General features: G+C 37.6%; 2 protein-coding genes across 10 annotated transcripts; one reads left to right on the top strand and one right to left on the bottom strand.

Annotated features, from left to right (window-relative positions):
• The first annotated feature begins 427 nt into the window (after positions 1–427).
• Positions 428–8,408, top strand: ndnl2 (necdin-like 2). 5 transcript variants are annotated; one of them, XM_028010057.1, is made up of 11 exons: positions 428–541; positions 749–812; positions 1,746–1,865; positions 2,287–2,350; positions 2,878–2,957; positions 3,032–3,129; positions 3,213–3,292; positions 4,131–4,173; positions 4,991–5,053; positions 7,234–7,348; positions 8,133–8,408. In XM_028010057.1, exons 2-11 carry the CDS (start codon positions 762–764, stop codon positions 8,226–8,228), a joined length of 810 nt encoding a protein of 269 aa, XP_027865858.1. In that variant the 5' UTR covers positions 428–541; positions 749–761; the 3' UTR covers positions 8,229–8,408. The 5 variants fall into 5 exon arrangements, with proteins under 5 accessions (XP_027865858.1, XP_027865859.1, XP_027865857.1 ...); XM_028010058.1 differs by having other exon boundaries at positions 452–537; XM_028010056.1 differs by having other exon boundaries at positions 455–612.
• A 488-nt stretch (positions 8,409–8,896) lies between these two features.
• On the bottom strand, positions 8,897–23,928 carry LOC114140284 (6-phosphofructo-2-kinase/fructose-2,6-bisphosphatase-like). 5 transcript variants are annotated; one of them, XR_003594535.1, is made up of 15 exons: positions 21,765–21,957; positions 20,971–21,096; positions 20,016–20,112; positions 19,241–19,307; positions 18,914–18,988; positions 18,770–18,826; positions 17,965–18,086; positions 17,117–17,324; positions 15,919–16,065; positions 15,665–15,769; positions 14,761–14,890; positions 13,461–13,523; positions 13,269–13,333; positions 11,079–11,967; positions 8,897–9,154 (listed from the first exon to the last, which is right to left on the bottom strand). XR_003594535.1 is itself a non-coding variant. In XM_028010055.1 (14 exons), exons 1-14 carry the CDS (start codon positions 23,723–23,725, stop codon positions 11,908–11,910), a joined length of 1,347 nt encoding a protein of 448 aa, XP_027865856.1. In that variant the 5' UTR covers positions 23,726–23,928; the 3' UTR covers positions 8,897–11,907. The 5 variants fall into 5 exon arrangements, 2 of the variants coding, with proteins under 2 accessions (XP_027865856.1, XP_027865855.1); XR_003594537.1 differs by having other exon boundaries at positions 8,897–11,967; positions 13,436–13,523; positions 21,765–21,961; XR_003594536.1 differs by having other exon boundaries at positions 8,897–11,967; positions 13,177–13,333; positions 21,765–21,960.
• Positions 23,929–24,567: the final 639 nt, after the last annotated feature.

Raw genomic sequence — 24,567 nt, 5'->3', positions numbered from 1 at the left:
TCCTTCTAGACGCAGGAATTTTGCGTCATCAGCGGAAGTAATCGAGGGAATTCGACAGTTGGTTGAAACAACCGGTTGGTGGTCTTACAGGGTTAAATATTAGTTCATTATTTAAATGGGAAAACATCCAACAAGAAATTGTGATTTTTGTCTTCAAGAAGAGAAAAATATGTTTTGTTGTTCTGTTCTAAATATTCTGTTGAGAGAAGAGAATTAGTATGTCAATTACAAGAAAATAAATTACTGTTAAATATACAATATATTTTGGGCAAAATTTCTACTTCTGAATATTTTTGTTATTTAATAAATGACCTTAAGAAAACGAAATTGATAGAAAGGATATGTTTTATTATATTATTTATTTATTTATTTGTTTTATTTATTTATTTATTTTTGAGAATATATAAAGCATCCCGATCCACCCTCCGTTCCAGTAGATGGCGGTAATGCACATCAGTAAGTTGCTTGCCAACCGCCATAAAACAAAGCAAGAAGAAGAAGAAGAACCGGTTGGTGTTCATAGAAACGGTTCATTTAGTGAGTGAGTGGAATATTTAAACCTCTTTCTATAAACTGCGATTACTCTACTGGGATTTAGACATTGTTCCGTCGGTAAGAACGTTACTTGTTTATTGTTTATACGTGGTTTAACAAGCTAACATTCTGTTCAGCTAACGTGCATCACTTCCGTCTGTGTTGTTTATGTTTCAAGTCAAGCTCATTTTATGACTTAAAATGACTCTTTCAGACGTTGAGCTGCCATGACGCAAAGAAAACGGCTATCTAACGTACAAAGCTCATCTCAGAGTAAAGTAAGTGTTAAAAACACGCAGGATTATTTGAGCAGGCTGGTTCCGCCGCCATGTTTCCCAGGTCACGCTCCTGGCCTTTTTCTGTTTCTCACAAAAACTAAATAGACACAGAGCCCCAGGATCCAAGAAAGCATGAAAATTCATCGGGTAAATTTTCAGCTCTTCATATGTTTAGAAAAGTTTGAGTTTCTAAACATCATCTTTTAGATCACGGAATAAGAAATATTTTATTTTCAGAATAATGTATAACGTTTTAACGATGTAATTTATCATATCACATGCTGTCCATCAACCATTTTGGGTTTTAGATTACTGATAGAACCCCCAGAAAATGCATAAAAATTGCATGCCATTCAATACTTTAAAAATGGACATGTCAACTGACAATAGCAGACCACAAACCGTTTTTAAATAATCTATATTTTATATGATCTAGTCTGGATTTGAGTAGTAAGTATGTTTGCATTACAATGGATTCAAGTTGGTCCAGATACACATTGAACATACGGATAAAAAAATCTCATAAGTATTCTTTTAAAAATAATTTTCTTAATATAATCATTTCATTAGACTAAAATAAAAAAATTGACTCTAAAAACATCTGAATTATTGAAATGAACATGTATAGAAAGGTATAAACCTTTTAGCTAGCAAGAAATATAGCATGCAGATGCTAACAATAACGCCATGAAAATAAAATCTGTGGTTTAAGTTTGCTTTTATAAAATGTGATTTATTTTTTATTGATCTTTTTTTGAGTCTGTAGGGCCTGGGGAGTGCTGATACAGCTCAACCTGAATAAAAAACCCAGTGCCAACATAACTCATATGTTCTCATGTGGACTGACGTTGAAGTTTGTTTACGTTGGGATGAAACTGTAACAGTTTGTGTTCAGATTGGGACGTTTCTTGGTGTGTCTGTGTTTTTATTTAGCGGCAGTCCAACAGCTTCATGACGCAGGAGGAGGATGAAGATGCAACGTTCACTCAGCCGAGCACGTCACAGGTCCAGAGGGGGCTGGAGAAACTCACAGCTGCACAGGTCGATCAGAAGGTAACACAGTGCCACCCAGACATGTTTGGTTTGTAAAAATAAATGGTTTCATATATTAAAAATATTAAGATATTTCTAAAAGTACACATGCAAATATCAGCTGATCAAGAATTATGGAAATGAGAGCTGATTAATTGGTGCACCTGTACACCAGGTGAATTGTACAGATACATGTATTGTTTAATTATCCATTTTCTTCCGCTTTATCCGGGGTCGGGTCGTGGGGGTAGCAGCTTCAGAAGGGAGGCCCAGACTTCCCTCCCCAGCCACTTGTTCCAGCTCCTCCGGGGGAATCCCAAGGCGTTCCCAGGCCAGCCGAGAGACATCGTCCCTCCATCGCGTCCTGGGTCTTCCTTGGGCCTCCTCCCGGTGGGAGGATTGTTTAATTAAGGCAATGTTAATGTAATATACTTTCATGCAGACTGCTGAGGTGGTGCAGTACATCCTGGTAAAGGACCAGAAGAAGATTCCTGTGCGCAGAGCAGGTAGAGTATCGTCATGGCAATATGGGAATGGAACCGACAACTTGTTTGATCCACAGTTAGAGGAAAGGAAACAGAGGAGCAGAGCAGATTCATGGATGTTGTGAAGGAGGTTACGAAGAATATTCAGCAGATTGTAAATGTTTTCTGCATTTTGAGGAAACGCCTTTTAATATTCTGACTGGAATATTTGCTTTGATAGTGTTTAATTTATCTGCAGAGATCATTGTGTTCATAAGTTAGTTTACTTTGTAGAGAATCAGGCTTTATTTTCATCGAACAGAAGCTCAGTGAAATTCGTTTCAGTGCAGCTCCTCCAAAGAACAACAAAAGACAAAACAGTCAGACCTCTGGAGCGAATCTCATGTTCTCCTCTAAGGTTTTTATTTCTTCTGTCTTAAGACAGGAAAGGAAATGAATATTTATTACTGTAAAAAAATCCCAAATAGAAAATAATTTCTGTTTATATTTTAGGGTTGGAGAAAGTTTCAGTGGTGTGATGTTAAATCACGGCTTGTTTCTCTTCCCAGACCTTGTTAAACACGTCATTAAGGATTACAGAACCGTCTACCCCGAGATCATAAAGAGGGCAATGCAGACATTTGAACAGGTTGGTAAAATCTGCTCTCATACAGTTATAAGATTAAATGTAAATCTGGCATTAATATTTGATTTTTCTACCAGGTGTTTGGCTTAAAACTGGTTGAAATTGACTCCAAGAATCACATGTATGTTCTGGTGAATAATCTGGACGCCTCTACAGCCAGACCCTCGCCAGTGGAGTGAGTATCAGCGCATAGTTCCTGTAGTTTAAGCACAACTTCCAATGTTTGGTTTTAAAAAATAAAGTTTTTTCTGTTTGTAGGCGTCCGAGCAACCCGAAAATGGGCCTGCTGTTTGTGATCCTGAGTGTTATTTTTATGAAAGGAGGCGTCGTCAGAGAGAGTGAGTCTCATGATGCAACGTTTCGATATACAGTTGGGTGGTAATGATTTCTGTTTGGCTTCAATCTAATGCTCAGTGTGTAAGGCTCTTCTACAGTGACCCCTAGTGTTTAGGAGGAGAAACTGCAGTGCCTTTTGACCCTGTAGCTCCAACTTTACCACACAGATGCACTTTAAGATTAAACAGTTTTTTTTAGTTGGATTAAATTATTTTGAAAACGGCATAAGTAGCATTAATCAATTCCTTAATGGTTTCTTGATTTTTGCTATCAATATTTTTTATTTTGTGGTGCTACTTTAGAAATATTAGGGATGTTGTGATGTTTTTTCTTTAATGAACATAAATAATACAAAATCCAGATGCTCATCTCTTAAATTTATTGCTGAAATGTTATAATGTCCAACTTTACACTACAGAAGAATTTCTCAGTTTCATTTAATGGAAAATTTAAATTTCTTTTTTTGCAAATGGATGACGTTTTGACATCGCAGAATATCCACGTTTTTTTAAGTATATGAAATTAAAATTAAAATTTCTGGGGGGTTTTTTTTGACTGAAATTTACCCCCCACAGCCACATATTTAAATTTTTCTCTACATTGACAGTAAGATGTTTCTATGATGGAGGCACAGCTGAGAAAGGAAAAAAAGAAAGCAGGAAGTTAACTGATATAATCAGCATATTGTGATGTTTGGCATAAACTTTGCAGCAGTGTTTTTTTTCATGATGGATTTAATGATGCAGTGTCAGCACATTATCACCCAACCCTAATTCACCTTATTATTATTATTATTATTATTCGTTGACCAAAATGAGACTGAAATGTTTGTTTTTTCAGACCTGATGTGGAACACTCTGAAGAAGCTGCGTGTTGATCCCGGGTAAGGACGAGTTTTTACCTTCAGCAGCTTCACTTGCTTGCTGCTAAGCTAATGTTCAGTTTGTTGGTTGAAAACAAGCCACTTCAGGCCGTTAGCTTTCCTCTTCTTTGGTTTCTAATTATGGTGACCAATGGTGGACACACTTTTACTAATGCTCTTCTAGCGGAGGTCATTTTTTGGTTAGAACTTTGCTAACTTTGAAAACGTTTCGTGAACTTAGTTTCTCCTAAGATGGTTTTTCAGGAGAAATTCTAAAATGCTAATTTAGTTAGCTGTTCTGTAAATTTTCTGCTGAATAAAGTTTGTAGTTCATATTCATGCTCTTATTTGGAAGTGGGTGAGTTCTGTTTCCTCTCTCTTTTTCCCCCACAACTTTATCTAAAACAAGAAACAGGAACAAAATAAATGGACAGAAGGTATCAAGATAACAATAAGTACAATAGCTTGGGTTGCTAGGCAACGGCACATTGCACATCTATTGTGACTTAACAATCAGAGGTTTTTTGAAATGGCTCGTTTTCCAGACACCAAAAATATGAACTTATTACTAAAAATGGCTGCGTGGTTTTATTTTAAATTTTTTTTAAGAGTTGTAGAAACCCAAATTAAAGTACAAAAACAAGCAAAATGTGAAATTTGCATAATAAATCCCCTTTAATGCTTGTTATAGCGCTTTAGCATTAGCAGAGCTAATATTTATGATTAGCGCAGCTAGCTGATTAGTTAGCAGTGCCCACTGCTGGTGAAAAACATATGAAGTTAAGTTTTTTCCAACATGTTTACTGTTTTGTTTTTTTTCTGACATAAATCCCTCCAGGCAGAGACACGAGGAGTTTGGTGACGTAAGGAAAGTCATCACCGATGAATTTGTGCGTCAGAGGTAAGGCTGCAGTTGCAGCTGCGGGTTTTTTAGTGAAAGGTTCTTCGCCTCGGTATCGTCACCCAAACAGACCCAGCTGTTGGTTCAGCCTCCAACCGAGAGGTCGTCGGTTCGAGTCCAGCTCGGGTCACACTTGGTGTGTTCAGAGCCAGTTTCTGTCAGACCATAGACTCTGGTTTATGCCACACCACAGATTAACAGCAGTGTGAGAGCAGGCGGCTCCTGCAGCCCAGGGGCCGGCCAGCATTCCCACTGCAAACATCACGATGCAGCCTGGACCAAAGTTACCACAGTTCACTAAAACTAACAAAATAACTGAAACGGAGAAAACATTTTTGATAAAACTGGAACTATAACTATGTTTCTGAAACTAAGCATAATGTAATTATGGATATAATATCCATCCATCCATCTTCTTCCGCTTATCCGAGGTCGGGTCGCGGGGGTAGCAGCTTCAGAAGGGAGGCCCAGACTTCCCTCTCCCCGGCCACTTCTTCCAGCTCTTCCGGGGGAATCCCGAGGCGTTCCCAGGCCAGCCGAGAGACATCGTCCCTCCAGCGTGTCCTGGGTCTTCCCCTCCTCCCGGTGGGACGTGCCCGGAACACCTCACCAGGGAGGCGTCCAGGAGGCATCCTGACCAGATGCCCAAGCCACCTCAACTGGCTCCTCTCGATGTGAAGGAGCAGCGGCTCTACTCTGAGTCCCTCCCGGATGACTGAGCTTCTCACCCTATCTCTAAGGGAGAGCCCAGCCACCCTACGGAGAAAACCCATTTCGGCCGCTTGTATCCGCGATCTCGTTCTTTCGGTCATGACCCAAAGCTCATGACCATAGATGAGGGTGGGAACGTAGATCGACCGGTAAATCGAGAGCTTCGCTTTTTGGCTCAGCTCTCTCTTCACCACGACGGACCGGTACAGCGCCCGCTTGACAGCAGACGCTGCGCCAATCCGCCTGTCGATCTCCCGCTCCCTTCTTCCCCCATTCGTGAACAAGATCCCGAGATACTTAAACTCCTCCACTTGGGGCAGGACACCCCCCCTGACCCGGAGAAGGCACTCTACCCTTTTCCGGCTCAAGACCATGATGGCCTCGGATTTGGAGGCACTGATCCCCATCCCGGCCGCTTCACACTCGGCTGCGAACCGCTCCAGCGAGAGCTGCAGATCACGACTTGATGAAGCCAACAGGACCACATCGTCTGCGAAAAGCAGAGATGAGATCCTAAGGCCACCAAATCGGATCCCCTCAACACCTTGGCTACGCCTAGAAATTCTGTCCATAAAAGTGATGAACAGAATCGGTGACAAAGGGCAGCCCTGGCGGAGTCCAACTCTCACCGGAAACGAGCCCGACTTACTGCCGGCAATGCGGACCAGACTCTGACACCGGTCATACAGGGACCTGACAGCCCGTATCAAAGGGCCCGGTACCCCATACTCCCGGAGAACCCCCCACAGGGCTCCCCGAGGGACACGGTCGAACGCCTTCTCCAAGTCCACAAAACACATGTAGACTGGTTGGGCGAACTCCCATGCACCCTCCAGGACCCTGCTGAGGGTGTAGAGCTGGTCCAGTGTTCCACGACCAGGACGAAAACCACACTGCTCTTCCTGAATCCGAGGTTCGACTATCCGACGGACCCTCCTCTCCAGGACCCCTGAATAGACCTTGGATATAATATTTCTTTATATATATATAAACTATTTTTTCACACAAGCAGTTTGTAAATTACGGCGCTCCACTTATTCTAGCAAAGTGGCAACGGAAAAGTTGGGAGGAAACAACCAAATGTTGTTCAATAATATTTTTATGAATTTTTAAAAATTATTTCTCTTGTTGAGGATTCATCACCCAACCAATGCCAACATAACAATACTTTGACCTTTTTGGATTCTGCACCTAAAATTAACTAAACTACTACTGTAACTAATAAAAACTAAACAATATTGACTAATAATAACTAACAAATACACTCTACAGACTTATTAAAACTAACAAAATAAAAGTAAATTATAATGAAAAACTCAAAGCTACCATAACCGAGCCGGACTTCCTGTCGTTGCAGCCCAGAACAGATAGGTGGCGCTGCAAGTCGGCTGGTTTCTGATTAGTTGTTACGTTTTTCTGTATTTATGATGTAATAAATCCGTCATGAACTCACAGTTTCCTGTTTGCAGGTACTTGGAGTACGTTCGGGTCCCGCACACAGAACCGGTGGAGTACGAGTTTCGCTGGGGTCAGCGGTCCGACATGGAGGTGTCCAAAGCCCAGATCCTGGAGTTCATGGGTCAGGTGAGGGTTCTGCTTCCGATTCATTTACTGATCAATTAATCTGACGATTTATCGGATGAAAAACTGGAAAATGCTGCTTTTGTACAATATTATAAAAACACAAAGATGCACAAAAACAAATAATTCATTTCTGTTTTAAATAAGAAAATAAACATTTTGTTGCCTAAGATCCCATAACAATAATCCAGGAAAGAAGAAATGATCTTACCTCCCACTGCTCATCAATCTGGAGTAAAAGCCTAAACTCTCTATGTTGTGATTAAAGCCAAAACACACTGGGAGTGAAAAAGTGTCAAATAATCTGGACTCTGTTTATGTTTGCTTTATTTGGACCAACGCTGGAAGGTTCTTCTGCATTTTAGACACTTTTTATTTTCACAAAATTAAACATCAAAACAATCCCAAAGATCTGATAATCCTTTGGGATTAACTGATTAGTAATTGGAAAGCAGAATGTACATGAAACAGTTGTATGCTCTGAGTGTTGTTCTTTCAGTAAATGGCCTTTTTCTTTTCGTCTGTAAATTAGTTGACAATTATTATTTTTTTATTTTTTCCAGTTCTTGTTATTTCTTACATTGTGTGTGAATTGTGAGACAGTTATTTTTTGTTTTTAAGCATATGCACCGACTGGTGGCACTTTTTAAATTTTGTTGTTCTTGTGACAATGACAATAAAGATTTATCTTATCTTATCTTATTAGATTAATCCTAATTAATTCTGTTTTACTCTGACAGGATTTAATCCAGAATGTTCTCTAACTGGTTATTCTGGTTTGTCTCAGCTTCTTGAGCAGGATCCGCAGAGCTGGACTCAACAGTACCGAGAAGCTCACTCCACTGCCAGCTCCAGCCAGGCCAGCAGCAGCAACCACAGATAACCTGCTTACTTTGACTAGGCCTCTTCCACAATTTAAAACTGAACTCTCTGTTCCAGATTTGTTTGTTTTTAATTAGGTCAACATGCAACATTTCATTTAGTCAGTACTTCAACCGTTTGTTTTTATTGTACAGAGTAATGAATTTGCAATGTGTCATTAAAATGTTGTTGTTGAAGAATACGGCGTGTGAGTTCAACTGCAAATAACGTCGGTCCAAAAAAGCATCAGAGAGACGGAAAGACAGACGGCATGTCTGAGACATTTAGGAAACGTAGAAGGTCTGACGCTCACCGTGATGAACTGGGCCATGATTACTGGTTTCCAACAATACAAGAACAATTTAGAGAAATAAGATGATTTCAAGCACACCTGCTCATTTTTGAAGTGTAACTAAAACCTAAATCTACTTTATTTACTGATAAACTAAAATGGTCCTTAAGATTGTCTTTATGTTTCAGGGCAAATACTTTCATTTTTGTATAAATTTAGTTACACTTTAACGAGACCCAGCTACGTCTGAGCAGATGGTTTATAGTTTTTGATAAAGTGAACCATTTCAGTAAATGTAACACTTTAAATAAATTAGCATATTCCAATAAAACAACAATAATCTAACAAAGTGCAACGTTACCCAGGGAACCTGCTGGAACGTTCTTTAGAAAAACAAATAGTTCAGAGATGATGTTTATTCAGGCACCTGATTTTAACCAGACGGTTACAACACAGATTACACAACAAATACACTTAATGTTTCACAATGTTTCATTTTTAAAGACCTGGATTAAAAAGAATTACAGTGACAGAATCAAGAGCATAAATCTTAAATAATAATTCACATAATGACTCGATGCAGCTGGATCAGGACGACGCTGACTTGTGACGTTACGAATCTTTGAGCGTGTAAATCCGAGATGGTTCTGGTTAATCTGGAAACCACACAGATTAACTTTCAGTTTACATGAATGCTGCGGCAGCTTTGCAGGCGTCTAAAACGGTTTTAAAAGTGCACATGTGCAACAAAACAGATTTCCAGTAAATTAGGAAACAGTTTATGCAAATGGGATGCTGTTTGTAAAGTTACTGTGAAAATTTACAGCTGTAGTTTTATTTAGCCTTTCATCTGGGTGTTTATTTTTCATATATTCATTTTATTCCTACCTTAATAAATGTTAGAGTCCCAAAATAAATATTGATTTTTCCCAACTAAATATTTAGCTATGAAATTAAATAGGAAGCTTCCTAAAAATGTTTAGGAAGCAAAACATTTTGTTCTGAACTAAATGTTTCAGTCTGAGTTCAATATAGATATTTAGCAAGCAAACCAAATACATATGCAGTTAGCTACTTAGCTAGCTACTTAGTTAGCAAAATAAACACTCAGGTTGCTAAGTATTTGGTAAGCAAGTTAAATACGAAGCTTGCTTACTAAAAATTTAGTTTGACAAATAAATATTTAATATTCAAATAAATGTTTAGTTTGGAAATTAATTTAGTTAGCAAAATATATTGAATTTGGAGCTTGTGAATTAAATATGTAGTTTGGAAATCTGACATTTATAACTTAGGAATAACTTGGTGAAAATATGACTTTGGAAAACATCCACAGAAGCTAAACACTGAAAATTATTGCTGTTAATTTTTTTTACTGTGTAACTTTAGAAACAGCACCCTAAACGCGTTGTCAGAGCAAAGAGAAACACTGTCATAGTTGTCATAATTTTGGCTTTCAAAGTAATAATTATGAGATAAAAAGTCAGAATTTCTTTTTAAGGTGGAAAAAATGCAGATTGTCGACCTCATCCTCCATTTTACATGATTAGTAAAGGATGAGAGCTTGAAAAAGTAAAAATCAAAAGTAACATGGCTCATATTGTTCAAACAGTACTCAGCTATTAAAAAAATCATATATCATCACAGATACAGTTAATTCCCACAGGAATTCTTCACAAGAGTTTGTATAAAAAATGTAAATAATAAATGGAGGTACCATGTGAAGCACGGTGGTGGCAGATGGGCCTGGGGGTTTGGTAAACAGAAGGAATGTTGGATGGTGTTAAAACAGGCGGAGGCCCACATTTCCACTGGATTCAGATAATTTAACAGCTAAAAAACCCTCAGTGTAGAAAAATGAGGCTGCGACGCCATCTAGCGGCTGAACATGATGAGAATACTTATGCGCGGTATTATTTGCATTTTTGATGCCTTTGAGAACCTTCATAGACATCCTTCTTCCGGCTCATAATATTATGAATCAGAAAATTAATAGTTTTTAAAGGCACAGCGTAAATAAACAGAATGATTTGTCCCTTCTGGGCTACTGTAGACGTGGTGTCCTTGAAAACGAACGTCTTATTTTGAGCTAAAACTGAGCAAAGGTTATAACAAATTGTTTATGATCTGGATATTTTATGTGTAACTGAATGTCAACACAGAGCCACACATGAAGGTTTTAGGAATGTGGACGGAAAGTTTAAAGCTTCCAGCTGCGAGACTCCGCCGTGACGTCAGGTAATTGGTTCTTCAGCGGCGCTTCAGGGCCTTTGTAAATAAAACAAACTATTACATTTTAGCCGAAAATACCCCCCAAAAAACAACTTCAACTTAATCTCAGAAATCTTATAGAAAAAATTTAATTTCTGAGTTTGAAAAGTCGAAAATGTTTACTTCTGGACATTTCTGGACTTTCCAGCTTCTCCGCAAAAAGATGGGTGGCTAGCAAGGGTCTGTTAGCAGCTAGCTAGTGGTAGCCTAAACCGCAATGATGTGCGCGCGACTCAAACATATTTTGTTAAATAGCTCTGCCACGACAAATTGTAAGACCTGTGATAAACGTACTTAGGACCAACTTACCGTATATTTTTAATAAACTGAAGACATTATAGGATGCGCTGACACCCTAGTAAACAGAATAAAAATATTTTAGTGTCTTAGCTAGTAGATAAGCTACATTAGCTCAGCTAATTTAGCTAGTTCGGCAGTAAGTACTACAGTAAATATCGCTGATATTTATCTCAGTATCACGTAGAGGTGGGTAGAGTACTCAAAAACTGTAATCAATCAAGTAATAGTTGCAATGTACTTATATTGTTGCAGATAGGAACCCAAGAACTAGTTCTAAGCTTGTGGCTTGTTTACTGTTGTCATAGCAACTGCCTACCAACATGGCTGTCAGTTACAAAGTTCTTGGAAATGTGATGGTATCTGAATTTAACAGTTAAATTCAGGTGGTGACTTAGTTTTTTTCTATACTGTGAATACGGTGTGTTAATGTCTCTGCTGAGCTGAATAATGTGCAGATGAGGGAATGAAGCCCTTTGCGTAAATCAATGAACATCACTTTTGAAATCTAAAACTACCACTAAAACATGGCGGCACGGCATCTCCTCTATTATTGCTGAAATTACAAGAGTTGAAGGAACAACACAGGATGAAGTGATGCAGTGTGAAACAGAGATTAATGACTGGTGAACAGTCCTGAAGGTCGTTTTCAGTTCTTCACTTTTTAGCAGTTGTTTTCAACCTGGACCCTTCTAGATAAAGTGCACTAACAGTGGAATTAAGATGCTGTTGAAGAAACCGTTCATTATCTGTAAGCTCTCAGTTTTCTAAAAACAAGGATTACATAAATTAAAATAAGACTTCTCCTCTGGACGTGACGGACGTTGAGCTGAGGCGTCCTCTAGATGTGTTCAGGTACCGTCTCCAGCGCCTCCTCCGGGTCTCTGTCCACATCCACATTCTGAGAAAAACAAACTCAAGCTGTTTGTTCAAACAATTTACCACCTATTTGAGTTGTTTGCCTCTCTACGGAGTTCTTCTGGTTTTGCCTTTTTGTTTTAGATCATCAAACACCAAAGAAAACCAAAAATCTGTTCTCAAGTCTAGGATGTCATGATTGTTTTTGCAATTTTTTTCTTTACAATCAAAATTGCTTATTTTGTGGTTCTAGTTTAGAAATATTTGATTTTTTTTTACTCTTCTAAAACCTGCATATATAAGAAAAAAGATTAGAAAAACAATTGGACGGAAACATTTTCTTTCTTAAAAAAATTTAAATAGCTTATTTTTTTACTCGCTGTATCAATAATGGACTAAAACTTAACATTGAGTAAAGCTGAGGCAGCAATGTAAAAGTCAGAAATACTGCCACCTGCAGGTGGGAGTTAGCATCACAAACCAAGTTTTGCAGGAAATTTGCAGGAAATGTAGAATTATGCCTTAGTGCCAAAAAAAAAAAAAATGCAGGGATTTGATATTTTTTTGTGAATTTCCCCAACCGCAGAATCGCAGAAAGTTTTCCTCAGGCTGGCTAGGATAATATTTTTTCTCCTGAGTAAATGAAAATCTTTTGAAAACTACTCAGGTATTTCCTCAGGTGATTTTTGTTTGATTGTATTTTTTTTTTATTTTTGATGATATTAAACATTTTAGTGTGGAAACAAATCCAGTAGCTGCGTTTCCATTGACCAAATAATTGTGCAATTTAACATTTCGAGAATAAATTTGCTGAATTTGGAAAAATATCTCGTTTTTTGATTTAAAAAAAATCAGGTGTTTTTCTTTGTTTTGTTTTTTTTGGCTGAATTTAAATTTGTTTATTTTGCAAAACTGCAATGGAAGCACTTTTTTCGGCTCACACGAGTCACATGGTCAATAACCGGATGTTGCTACTGGCATAAGCCATGAAGAAGAAGACAACAGGAAGTGGTCGGAGGAAGATGGTGAAGCACGTTTTAATAATTTATCGCGTGAACGAGCTCATTCATGTGTGATTTTAATAGATTTTCTTATTTAAGGCGAAATTGTGATTTTTTTCAACATTAGTAGCATATTGACAAAGTTTTGTGTACATTCGTCATGGAAACACAGCTGGTGTCTAAACCAGACCATTTCTTCTGGTTGCTGGCCTGTTTTTGCAGTAGTTATGTGGGACAAATGTAATATTTACTGTAAAATCATGAGTCCTTTTATCAGATCACCAAGGCAGGTCTGAAAATCTTCATCTGTTTCTGCGTGTTATCGCTGTGTAAGGGACTTTACCTCCGGCCGGTCTCTGTGTGTGTTCACGGCTTCAATGTTGAGAAACACCGACTCAACTTTACACCCTGAGGGGAAACAAAACAGAAGTGGTGAAATACGTCTCAGACAAACAACAGATTCAAATCCAGAGCAGCTTGTTCTGAGGCTGATAAAACGCCCGACTTAACAGGAACAATGGCAGCAGGGACGGACCGTAGGCGACCGGCGTGAGCTTCAGGACGGTGTGCAGAGGACACTTCAGGTAGGGCAGCTCGCCTGGCACAGAAACATGAGTTACTGCATCAGAAACACACCAGCTGCGTTTCCATTAAAATGTGCACTAAACTTTGTCTATATTCTGCTAATGTCCAATAAATAATAGATTATTTATTAATGACTTTTTAATAAGTCATTAGAAATCATGGCAGCAGATGTAAACAGTTGCATCAGATATATTCAGATATTGGAGCGATATGGGAAACCATCCTGCTCAAATATATGTGACACGTTGGCTGTGTGTTGTGTATGTATTTTCATGTTTGCATGTTAAAAGTCACATAAATTTGAACTGGATGGCTTTCCGTAGAGTAACAAGTCCCGCCTACTTGGGAGTGGCTACGTTTGTGGCATTTTGGGGAAATTGTAATCGACCATTTTCCAGAAAAGGTTTGGATTCAACACGTTGAAATGACACAGAACATTTTAGGAACCGATGCTGAGAGCTCTGATGGACAAACCATCGTCCCTCTACCACTTCCTGTCTTTTCTTTTTCATTTCCATCAGTAATAACATCCAGATGTTGATCACGTGACTCTTGTGATGCGAAATTTTTTTTGATACGGTTGAAAATCCACCTCATCCCATCTCTAAAATTATTTATTGAAAAATGTTTCAGAATTGACGTGTTCCCATTAAAAGCTGCACCATGTAAATTTGATTAAAAATATGTTTTTTATACATTTGTTGAAACTGTCACCATGTTATGATAGTTTGGTATAATAATCTGTGAAAAAGTTGAGCTCCTCTGGCTTCTCCGACTGCCAATTAGAAGCAACCAATCAGAGCTAGGGGGTGGGTCTTAGCTTGCTCGCTGCTACGCTGCAACTAGCATAGCATGTTGTGAATGCTAAGCTAGTTAACATAGCCACCAATTACGGCAAATAAACAATTTTTCTGTCACAGAAAGTTGTTTCTTCACCATTAGCACATGTATCAGTGTGTACATTAGGTTGATTGACAGCGCTAAGCCCCGCCTCCTGGCTCTGATTGGTTGATTTTGGTTCATTTCTTCATACGCACTAACAGGTCAAGGTGGACGGTTATCTGTCTCATAAACTGCCACAACATGATGACAGATTTAACAAAAATGTACAGAACATATACTTGATAAAAGTTACATACTGCAGCTTTAAACTCAATTATTTTTATAATTTTACTTTGTGCAGTTTTATGGCTAATGGAAACGCAGCTAGTGGAATATTTTTGGTAAAATAAAGATGTTTTTTTTCTCACTTGCACTCTTGTCCAGGAAGTAGGCCAGCAGACATCTCATAACCGCCTGGTGACAGATGACCAGGACGTTCTCCTGCCTCTCCAGCTCCATGATGACGGGCTCCAGACGCTGGACCAGGTCCTCGTACGACTGGAGGGCAAAGGTCAAACAGTCACCTGATCCAGGTCAGATTTACAGGGTTAAACTCACCAATGATCAACGTTCTCATGTCTGTCAAGCTGAGAAAAAGGACTTCAGACTTTTTTTTTTTGACATTATTGTCATTCTGTACAGGATCAGAATACAGTGAGTCAACTGGACACGTCACTGGAACGGTTTCCTTAAATAACAGTCGTATCATCACTGGCATATAAAGGCTGTTTTGATCGACAGTAAATGTTTTGGAATATGAAATTATTAAAATCAGAATTTATTAAAACAAACCGTTGACATTAATAGATTTTAATGTCTATGGAGACTAATCTACAAATTTGTAGAGTAGATGTGAAACTAATATTTCTCCCCCATTTTTTCTGTTTTAATGTTTCCTTTCTTCCGTTTTATTTTTTCATTTTTTCTCTATTTTCTTCTCTTTTGTTTTTCTCTTTTCCTTTTTTCCACTTGAACTCTCCCTTTATACCTTGACGACTCGGATCCTTCACTACTTGCAGAAACTAATTAAGTTACAAACGAAGAGAGTTTTTCGTGGACAGACTGATTATTATTCGTACTTTGTGGAAGCGTCTGAATTATTTTTTAAACCCTGATTATCTCAAATGTCAGATCTTTTTCCTTCCTTTCAATTCTTCCAGCATCAGTTGCTTCTCTGTCTTTCCTGCTGGCGTTAACACAAACTTCTTTACTCTGGATTTGTGAATAATCTGGGAGACGTTTTGGGCTTGCCGTAGCTTTTTTCAGACTCACCTCTCCTTTGGGGTACCGGTACCGATATTTGTCCTGATCCCTCAGAGCGAACTCCTCTGGGTAATGCTCCTGAATCTCCTCATAAGTCATTTCCTCACAAACTCCCTGATCAGAGAATGAAAACATGAATATGTTCTGCTGGGTAAATGGTATTTCCATGTGAGGTTATCATGTAACGAGGAGAAGCCGTTGGAATCACATCAGAGTTTGAACCATGCTTATGAATGTGGCGGCGGGTCGGTTTTGTGGCTCACAGCGTCGATCTCGTTGAGGGCCTTCCACTGCTCGTACTGGACCTGCAGCGCCTCGGCGGTCTGGATGGTTCTCTTCATGTGGCTCGTCCAAACCTTCAGGTCCCTGATGCTCTGCCCGCGCATGTAGGCGCCCAGCGCGGCGGCGAACTGAGAGCAGTGAGACGCAGAAACTAAAACTAAACTTTTAATTTAGCAACTAAATATTTCTCTTCCTAGCTAAATATGCATCTAGTTACTAAAAATGTATTTTCTCAATTAAATATTTAGTCTGGAGCTACATAATTACTTGGTAAGCTAAACATTTAGCTTACCAATAATATAAATGTTTAGTTTAGCAATTAAATATTAAGGTTCCTAGCTAAGTTAGCTAAGCATTTAGCTAAATATTTCAGTTTTTCAAACTAAAATTGAGTTGATAAACTAAGTATCTAGTTTGAAGCTACATAATTAGTTGGTAAACTAACTATTGAACTTCTTAGCTAATTTTTTATTTACCAACTACAAATTTGGTTGGAATACTAACTATTTCGTATGGAGGTACATAATTAATTGGTAAGTTAAATATTTACATTGTAAATTAAATATTTAGTTCCTAATATTTAGTTGCTGAACTAAATATTAGCTTAGGAACTAAATACTTACATTCACAGCTAAATATTCAGTTAAATATTTATTTATAAAATGAAAATGTAGCTGGTAAACTAAATATTTAGTTTTTAAATACTAACTAAGTATTTAGTTAAATATCTATTTAACAACTCAGAATTGTGTTGGTAAACTAAATATTTAGTTTGGAGCTACATATTTAGTTGTTTATCAACTACATATCTTGTTAGGTAAATATTTTTTATTTATTTGAACCTTTACATCTGATTCTATTCTATTCTATTCTATATGATAATTTTAAGAGCTCTTATCAGTGTTCTTCCTGCATGTGTTGTTTTATTGATTATTGATGGATATCTGTTTGAGTTGTTTTGCTATCTGAGTGATTTTGTTATCGCTGGACTTTGCTCTGCAGTGAAACTAGGAGTGCTGCAGCTGCTGCTGCAAACATAAACATCAGCACCCAGCACTCTGCATGACAGGATTCACCTTTGACCTGAGCTTTCGTCTCAAACTGATCATCTTAAACTTGGACTCTGGTTCTGTTTTGTTTGGTAAAATGTTCAGTAGCACGATGCACCGCTGGCCTGACCTTTGCCCCCCGGTGGGACAGGCCGGAGTCTCCCCCGATGCGCCCCACCAGGTTGAGCTCGCTCTCGCCGTGCCGGGACAGGTAGATGGATCTGGGCGCGACGTGGATGTTCATGAGGTAGTAGACGATCCGGCTCTGAATGTGGTCCTGGACCCGGTTCACCAGGTACCGGCTGCCCACGTTGAAGATTTTAATGTACGATAAACTCCTGCAGAGAGAAACGGGGAGACCAGCAGTAACTAAACGCATGAAGCTCGTTTATGTCATTTAGCCTTTAATATGGAGTGCCATTAGTAAAGATACAGTAAAACATTAACATCTATAATTTAGATTATTTAGCATCAGAGAAAAAAAATGGGGTTAATTGTTTAAGCTAATATTTTTACATTATTCATTAATCTTAAATGTTTAAACTAAATATTTAATTGGCAAACTACATATATAATTTACAACTAACTAAATATTTAGCTCCAAACTAAATATAATATAAACTACATATCTATTTATAGATATGTAGTTTACCAACTACATATCTAGTTGTACAGCTTTATATTTAGCTCCAAGTTAGATATTTAGCTCTACGCTCGTTAAATATTCAGTTTGCAAATTTAGTTTACCAGCTAAATATTTAGCTGCTAACTAACCTAAATGTTTTGTTAGTAAGCTAAATATTTAGCATCTAAATGTTAAGCTTCAATTAATATTTATTGAAGCTATTATTATGAATATTTGTCCTCTAAATATTTAGGCGTTACATATTTAGCTTCAGGCTATTTAAGGAGCTGAATATTTAGCCTGATGCTGTATGTTTAGTTAGCGGTATCGGTATCAGTATCGGTATCGGTTACCGGTCTTTGCTGTCATCCAGGGGAACGTAGGTCATCTTGTAACACTCGATCCTCTTCAGGAAATCTGCAACAGCTTCTTCTTTGTCACAGTCTACGTAGTCGGGACTCGAAAGCTTCACTTGCTGTTTACCAACAGAAAACAACGACTTTAGTGTGTGAGGCCAGCCGGTAAGTAAATAATCAGTTAATCACATCACAAATTAAAATTAGCTCCATAAGTTTCAATCTGAAGATTAATATTTTTGCTTACAAACTTCATAATCTATTTTATTTAGGGTTTTGGTTGTCTGTGGTTTTTATTCTCTCTTTCATTTTTGCATGTGTTTTAATTTGGATATTAAAACAAAATTAAGCTTTACTACTCTTTATTATGACATTAATACTATTTTACTTGAAAATGGGAGCGGACATTTATCGCATCTTTTAACTATTGTGAAAAATATATAATTCTGATTTTTATTACCTTGATAAATTCAAATTAATAACATGAAATAAAAAACAAATCTGCTTTTACTATTCACTGATTGTTCAACAAGAGCATCAGTGAATATCAGAAAATTCAAAAATATGATTAAATGCAGTTACTGTGTGCAGTTCAGTGACATAAATCACATTTCTTTAAGGAAAGCTTATTTCAGATTGTCATGGGTTTCCAGAATAAACACTGTCATGCATTCAAATCCACAGAATTACATAAAAAACTAATAATGTTTTTTAGTCATTATCACAACATTACCACCAGATATGCTAAAAAACAACAATATTATCGTTTATCGTTGTAAAATCTTACATCACAGTAACTTACTTTAATATTTTCAGCAATGATTTCGGGATCGTCGCATATCGACTCCACAAAGAAAACCTGAACCAGGGAGACGATGGAAACTGTAGCTCTATGTTTCTGACAGATTTCTACGTTTTACAGCAGGAAAGCAAATTAAAAACCAACTTTGTAACCATTTTCTTTGCTGAAGTTGAGGATGACCTCTCTGCGCTCCGGCGTCGTGTTGGTGGCATCAAAAACCTGGCAGAACAAAATCAGGACTTTTACCAATAATAAATATTGGTAAATGTTTTCAAGCTCAACATTAATAAACATTTATCATCCATTAACCAGAAGAATGTCTGATTCAATTATTTGGGTAATTTAAACTAATTAAAAATCTTAGGATGGATGGATCAGTTTCAGGTGAACTTCCTCCATATTTGCATCCTGTCTCTTTAAATCGCTCCTGTTTCAAGCTGCAGTTTTGGATAACCTTTGACCTTTACTCACCGCGACCTGACCTTGGTCTCTGGTCAGGTAGTCACACACATCCTGCAGGGCCGTGTTCACACAGGCGCTGCAAGTAAACACAAAACATTCAAAACAACACAAAAAACATTAAAAAATAAAATAAAGAAACATAAAAAATATTTAAAAACCATAAAAAACAATATAAAAACATTAAGAAATAAAATAAAGAAACATAAAAAATATTTAAAAACCATAAAAAACAATATAAAAACATTAAGAAATAAAATAAAGAAACATAAAAAATATTTAAAAACCATAAAAAACAATATAAAAACATTAAGAAATAAAATAAAGAAACATAAAAAATATTTAAAAACCATAAAAAACAATATAAAAACATTAAGAAATAAAATAAAGAAACATAAAAAATATTTAAAAACCATAAAAAACAATATAAAAACATTAAGAAATAAAATAAAGAAACATAAAAAATATTTAAAAACCATAAAAAACAATATAAAAACATTAAGAAATAAAATAAAGAAACATAAAAAATATTTAAAAACCATAAAAAACAATATAAAAACATTAAGAAATAAAATAAAGAAACATAAAAAATATTAAAAAACAATATAAAAACATTAAGAAATAAAATAAAAAAATTAAATATCATGAAATTTCAGGCCATTGATAAATGTTTCAGTAACCGGTGGGATTTTCAGCTGAATTGTCCCAAACTGAAGATTTTATTAAATGAGATGATAATCTTAGGAGTAATATTTTCTTGAACTGTTTTCTGCCTTAAGGCTCGTACTTGCGTATCTTCATGGCTTCTGCGTTGTCGGGTTTAAAAAACTCGTAGCTGTTGTAGGAGCGGGTTGCTTCTCTTCTGTACTGCCCAACATTAAACACTAAAACAGCAAAAAACAGTAAAGTTACACAAGGATTTTAATGTTTAAAATGTTTAGACATCTTAATTTCAGAATCTGTAATCAATTAATTGCTCTTGAACTGAAAACAATATCGACACAAGAAGTACAATTCAAAAACCATTTATGCTGCTAAATTATTTAATAAAGAAAAGTAAGAAAAACCTCAAAAATTCACAAGAAGAAAAACTAAATTAGATTAATATCAAAAATTTGTAGCTGGAGATGGGCACCAGCACCTCCCGACCCCATTAGGGACAAGGGTGAACAGAAAATGGATGGATGGATGGATGGATGGATCAAAAATTTTCTATAAAACATTTCTAAGCTTCATAAGTTGAAGATATGCATAAAAAAACCTTTTTATGTTACTTTCAGAAATTTTCTAGAAAAAAATAAAAAATTTCTGATTTCAAAAAATCTAAAATTTCCAAGAAAAAACTCAGATTTTCAGATTAATCTTACAATTTTTCTAGGAAGAAAACAGGCAAAAAATGTTCAGTTCTAAAAGTTGAAATTTCCAACAAGACACTTCTGAGTTTCAGAAGTCAAATATTTGCAAGAAAAGACTCAAACATTTTTAGATTAATTTCAGAAAGTTTGGAAAAACATTTAGAAACCCTAAAAGTTTAACATTTTCAATGTTTGAAATTCAGAAAATTTCCAAAAACTTGAAAATTTGCTCTTTCTGCCAGCTGTAATCCAGACAAATGACAGACATCAGGGGTCAAAAGTAATAATTAAGGAAAATGGGTTTTCAGTGGCTGAAGGAAAACGCTACAGCAACGCTGAAGGCAGTAAGATGTAAACCCAGTTGGACCCCAGGCAGCCAGCCAGTACCTTTGGTCGACACCCCGATCCAGTTCAGGTACCTGGTCAGCTTCTTGGAGATGTAGGTTTTGCCCCGAGCCGGCAGGCCGACCATCACTATCATGGTCGGGGAATTGGTGAACTGGGGAACCGAAGCTGAAACACAACCAGAGAGGAAGATTTTTTATTGAGCCCAAAGGGAAATTAAACAAAGAGTTCAGGGGTTGAAGGTCATCCAGCTGCCAACAATTTCACATTATGATTGATGGCCTGCTGTGAATGCTAGGCTAGCTAGCATGGCCTATTCAGAATGCTAGGCTAGCTAGCATGGTCTGCTGTGAATGCTAAGGCTAGTTAGCATAGCCACTTATGACGGTGAGTTGTTTCTCCGCCATTAGCTCATTTAGCAGCGAGTATATGAGGATGACTGGCGGCGCTAAGCCCCGCCTCCCGGCTCTGATTGGTTGTTTTTGAAGCGTTTCTTCAGGCAGCTGTAGCAGCTCAGGGAGGAGGAGATCGATCTTTTCACAGATTATCTGTCTCATGTTAAACTATCTTCACATGGTGACAGCTTGAATAAACATGTAAAAACATGAATTTATTTTGCCAAAGTTACAAACTGCAGCTTTAATATCGGATCAGAACACAATGACCCCCGTGACCCTTTGGGGTGAACGGCCTCCAGGTCTTCTCCATGTTTCCAAAATAAGAAAACATCCAAACTCAGAGTCATTAAGCACAGCTTCAAGTCTCACACTCCTCAAAAACAGAAGCACAGAAACCCACACCGGGTCAGAACCAGAACCGCTGGTCTGTCTACTCACAGCCTCTGCGTTTGCTCAGTCTGCTTCCCATCCAGGGAACCCAGGTTTTCTCCAGGGGGGTTCTGGTGAGCGTTGCTTGGTTCTGGGACATGACTCCGCTGTGTGTGTGTGTGTGCGTGCGTCTTGATGTCGTCTCAGAGTCGGTGTGTGTTTGACAGCAGGGAGCTTCCCAGTTAAACGTGCAGTTTGAACTTTCTCACGATGTGGGAGGAGCTACCTGTTTGCTTCGTTGTGATTGGTCGGTTCGTCTGTTTGTCACAGAATAACATCCAGTCAGCACAAAGCTACACTTTGACCTGGAATACAGGAAGTTCTGTGGGAATCCTGATGGGCCGACAGCAGGAAGCTCTACGTGCTTTTTGAAAATAAGGCTGAATCAATCAATCGTGACTAATTGATTATTGAAATAACCACCAACTAATCCAGTAATCTATTAATCGTTGACAGACTCAGAAAAAAGGCCATTTGCTGGAAGAATAACACACTTTGTGGAGTAATTCAGCCAAAACTGTACAAAAAATATAATATTCTTACTGGGATCCAAATACAGAAACTAATCTAGCAACATAACACAGATGAGCAGAAGAAAAGCTGTTTGACTGTTTCTGTGACTCTGAATAGTTGCAGTGTTTGTCTCTTTTCTCCAACATTTCCGTGGGGAATAATAATCCTTCTTTCAAACCCTCTGAGAGAAAAAATTATTCAAAGAGACAAGAAACGTCAATATTTACATGTGGAGGAACCAAATGTCAAAGTGGAAAATCAATGGGATTTGCTAACTGCTGTTGTCAGAGACCAGGCTAATCGCTATTAGTGTTTTTCTCTAGATAAAAGCCAAAGAAACATTTTTAAATCAATGTGGCCTGTCCACTTTGATGGCAGAATCTATCTTGTTTTGATAAAGTTAATTACATCCACAGATTTCATTTATGTAGACAAAATCTTCCCTGGCAAATGAAAACAACCAGCTCCTGTATACGGTACACCTGAAATGCCGAAAAACAAAAGGTGCCAAGAAAACTACGAGGTGCCATGACAGTTAAAAATTACCTGCAATAATTTGGGTTATTTAGCCTTTAATAAAAGAAAAAAATTAGGGATTAATTTTTCACAATGTTGGTCATCCATATAAATATTTAGTTAGCAAGCTAAATATTTATCTTCAAGTTAAATAGCTCTGAGCTACATATTGAGCTTCAAACTAATTATTTCGCTTGCTAACAAAAATTTTTTCAAGCTACATAATTAGCTTCAAAACAAAAATTCACTTAGCTTGACAGTTAACTAAATATATAGTTCAGAGCTATTTAGTTTGGAGCTAAATATTTTAATTGGACTTGTTGGAAACTGAGTGGATAACATGATGAAAACTTTACAAACGGAACTCGTTTTTAAACTCTTTAGACTTTTTTCTGGGATCAGTTCTACCGGAGGCGTTTTTGTTTTACCAGAATATTCTTCCCAGTAGAACAAATCAAAATGCCAAACAATAACTTTTGTGTTGCAGCTTCATCTTTTTTCTAATTCTTCTCCTCTGAGGATTTTAAAGCGGCTTGTTGTTGTTCCTCCATGTGGGGGCGGCGCGGCGGCGCGGGGCGGGGCGCCTTGTTTATCGGCTCACATGACGCTGAAGCCCCGCGATAACCTTACAATGACTCTTCCTTCATGATGACATCAGACCCCTGGACTGTCACCACGCGCACGCACCTGGCTGCCACGCGCGAGCCGCGGGTTGTTCCGGTGAAACAGCTCGAGACTCCAACCAAAATAATAAACAAAGAAAGACCCGAGCATCTTCAGCTCAATAGTGGATCTTTGATCAGTTTGAGTCACAAGGTCGCGCGCGGAGGATTTCACCTCTCGAATGAATAAATGAATGAATGAATGAATGAAAACAGCCTGAGCGGGAACCACGCAGCAGGTCGGTGCTGATTACCGTGCGGACGCTGGAAGCGGAGCATCCTTCCCGGGTCTCGGTTCCGTCCTGCGGAGCCTCGGAACACGGAGCGCCGTCAGTTATGACACCATGTGTGCACCAAGCATGAACGCTGGCCGTGGGCCCGCCCACTCCACGGCCACGGAAGCAGCGACCCGGCCGATGATTGACTATCCTACCGGAATATCCTCCTCCTCCTGCGGTGCTTCCAGACTGAAACCTCCAGACTTCACCTCCTCCACCAGGGAGCCGCGTCATGTGAACATCACGTCCCACTGCGACGGCGGGAATAGTAAATAAAAAGAATAACTTTCTGCCTAAAACCCCTCAAATTTGGAGATTAATCTCAGAAATTTTCTAGAAAACAATTAGAAATTTCAGTTTCAACAATCCAACATTTGCAAGAAAAGAGAAATTTTGAGATTAATGTTAATAAAAAAAACATTGACATTTTTGAGTTCAAAAAGTCAAAATTTGCAGGGATTAAAACTATTTTTGACAAATTTTCTAGACAAATCAAAGATTTCTGAGTATGAAATGGAAATAAACTGAATTTTTTAGATTAATCAGACATTTTCTAGAAAACAGGAAATTTCTGGGCTTCAAATGTCAACATTTTGCAAAAACATAAAACAATTAGATAAATGTCAGACATTTTCTAAAAAAAAAAAAAAAAACATTGAAATTTTTGTTTTCCATTAAATAAAAAATTTTGGGGGAAAAAAATCTTAAATTTTGAGATTAATATTAGAAATTTTCTAGAACAATCAAATATTTCTGATTATGAAATGTAAGTAAATTTGTGGGAAAGAATTTGGAAATTTCAGTTCCAAAAGTCAAAAATTTTAAGAAAAAAAATTCACACAT

Source organism: Xiphophorus couchianus, chromosome 24 (assembly GCF_001444195.1).
Source record: "Xiphophorus couchianus chromosome 24, X_couchianus-1.0, whole genome shotgun sequence".
Taxonomy (NCBI): domain Eukaryota; kingdom Metazoa; phylum Chordata; class Actinopteri; order Cyprinodontiformes; family Poeciliidae; genus Xiphophorus; species Xiphophorus couchianus.
This window is presented reverse-complemented; position numbering and strand designations above follow the sequence as displayed.

Bases quoted from the DNA above. Each gene is read 5' to 3' on its own strand.
- ndnl2 (XM_028010057.1), top strand. From the start codon at position 762: ATGACGCAAAGAAAACGGCTATCTAACGTACAAAGCTCATCTCAGAGT. The intron at 2,351-2,877 runs GTAGAGTATCGT...TTCTCTTCCCAG, and splicing joins GATTCCTGTGCGCAGAGCAG to ACCTTGTTAAACACGTCATT. The intron at 4,174-4,990 runs GTAAGGACGAGT...AAATCCCTCCAG, and splicing joins AAGCTGCGTGTTGATCCCGG to GCAGAGACACGAGGAGTTTG.
- LOC114140284 (XM_028010054.1), bottom strand. From the start codon at position 21,855: ATGTCCCAGAACCAAGCAACGCTCACCAGAACCCCCCTGGAGAAAACC. The intron at 21,097-21,764 runs GTGAGTAGACAG...GTTGTGTTTCAG, and splicing joins ACTGAGCAAACGCAGAGGCT to CTTCGGTTCCCCAGTTCACC. The intron at 20,113-20,970 runs GTACTGGCTGGC...TTGCTGTTTTAG, and splicing joins GATCGGGGTGTCGACCAAAG to TGTTTAATGTTGGGCAGTAC.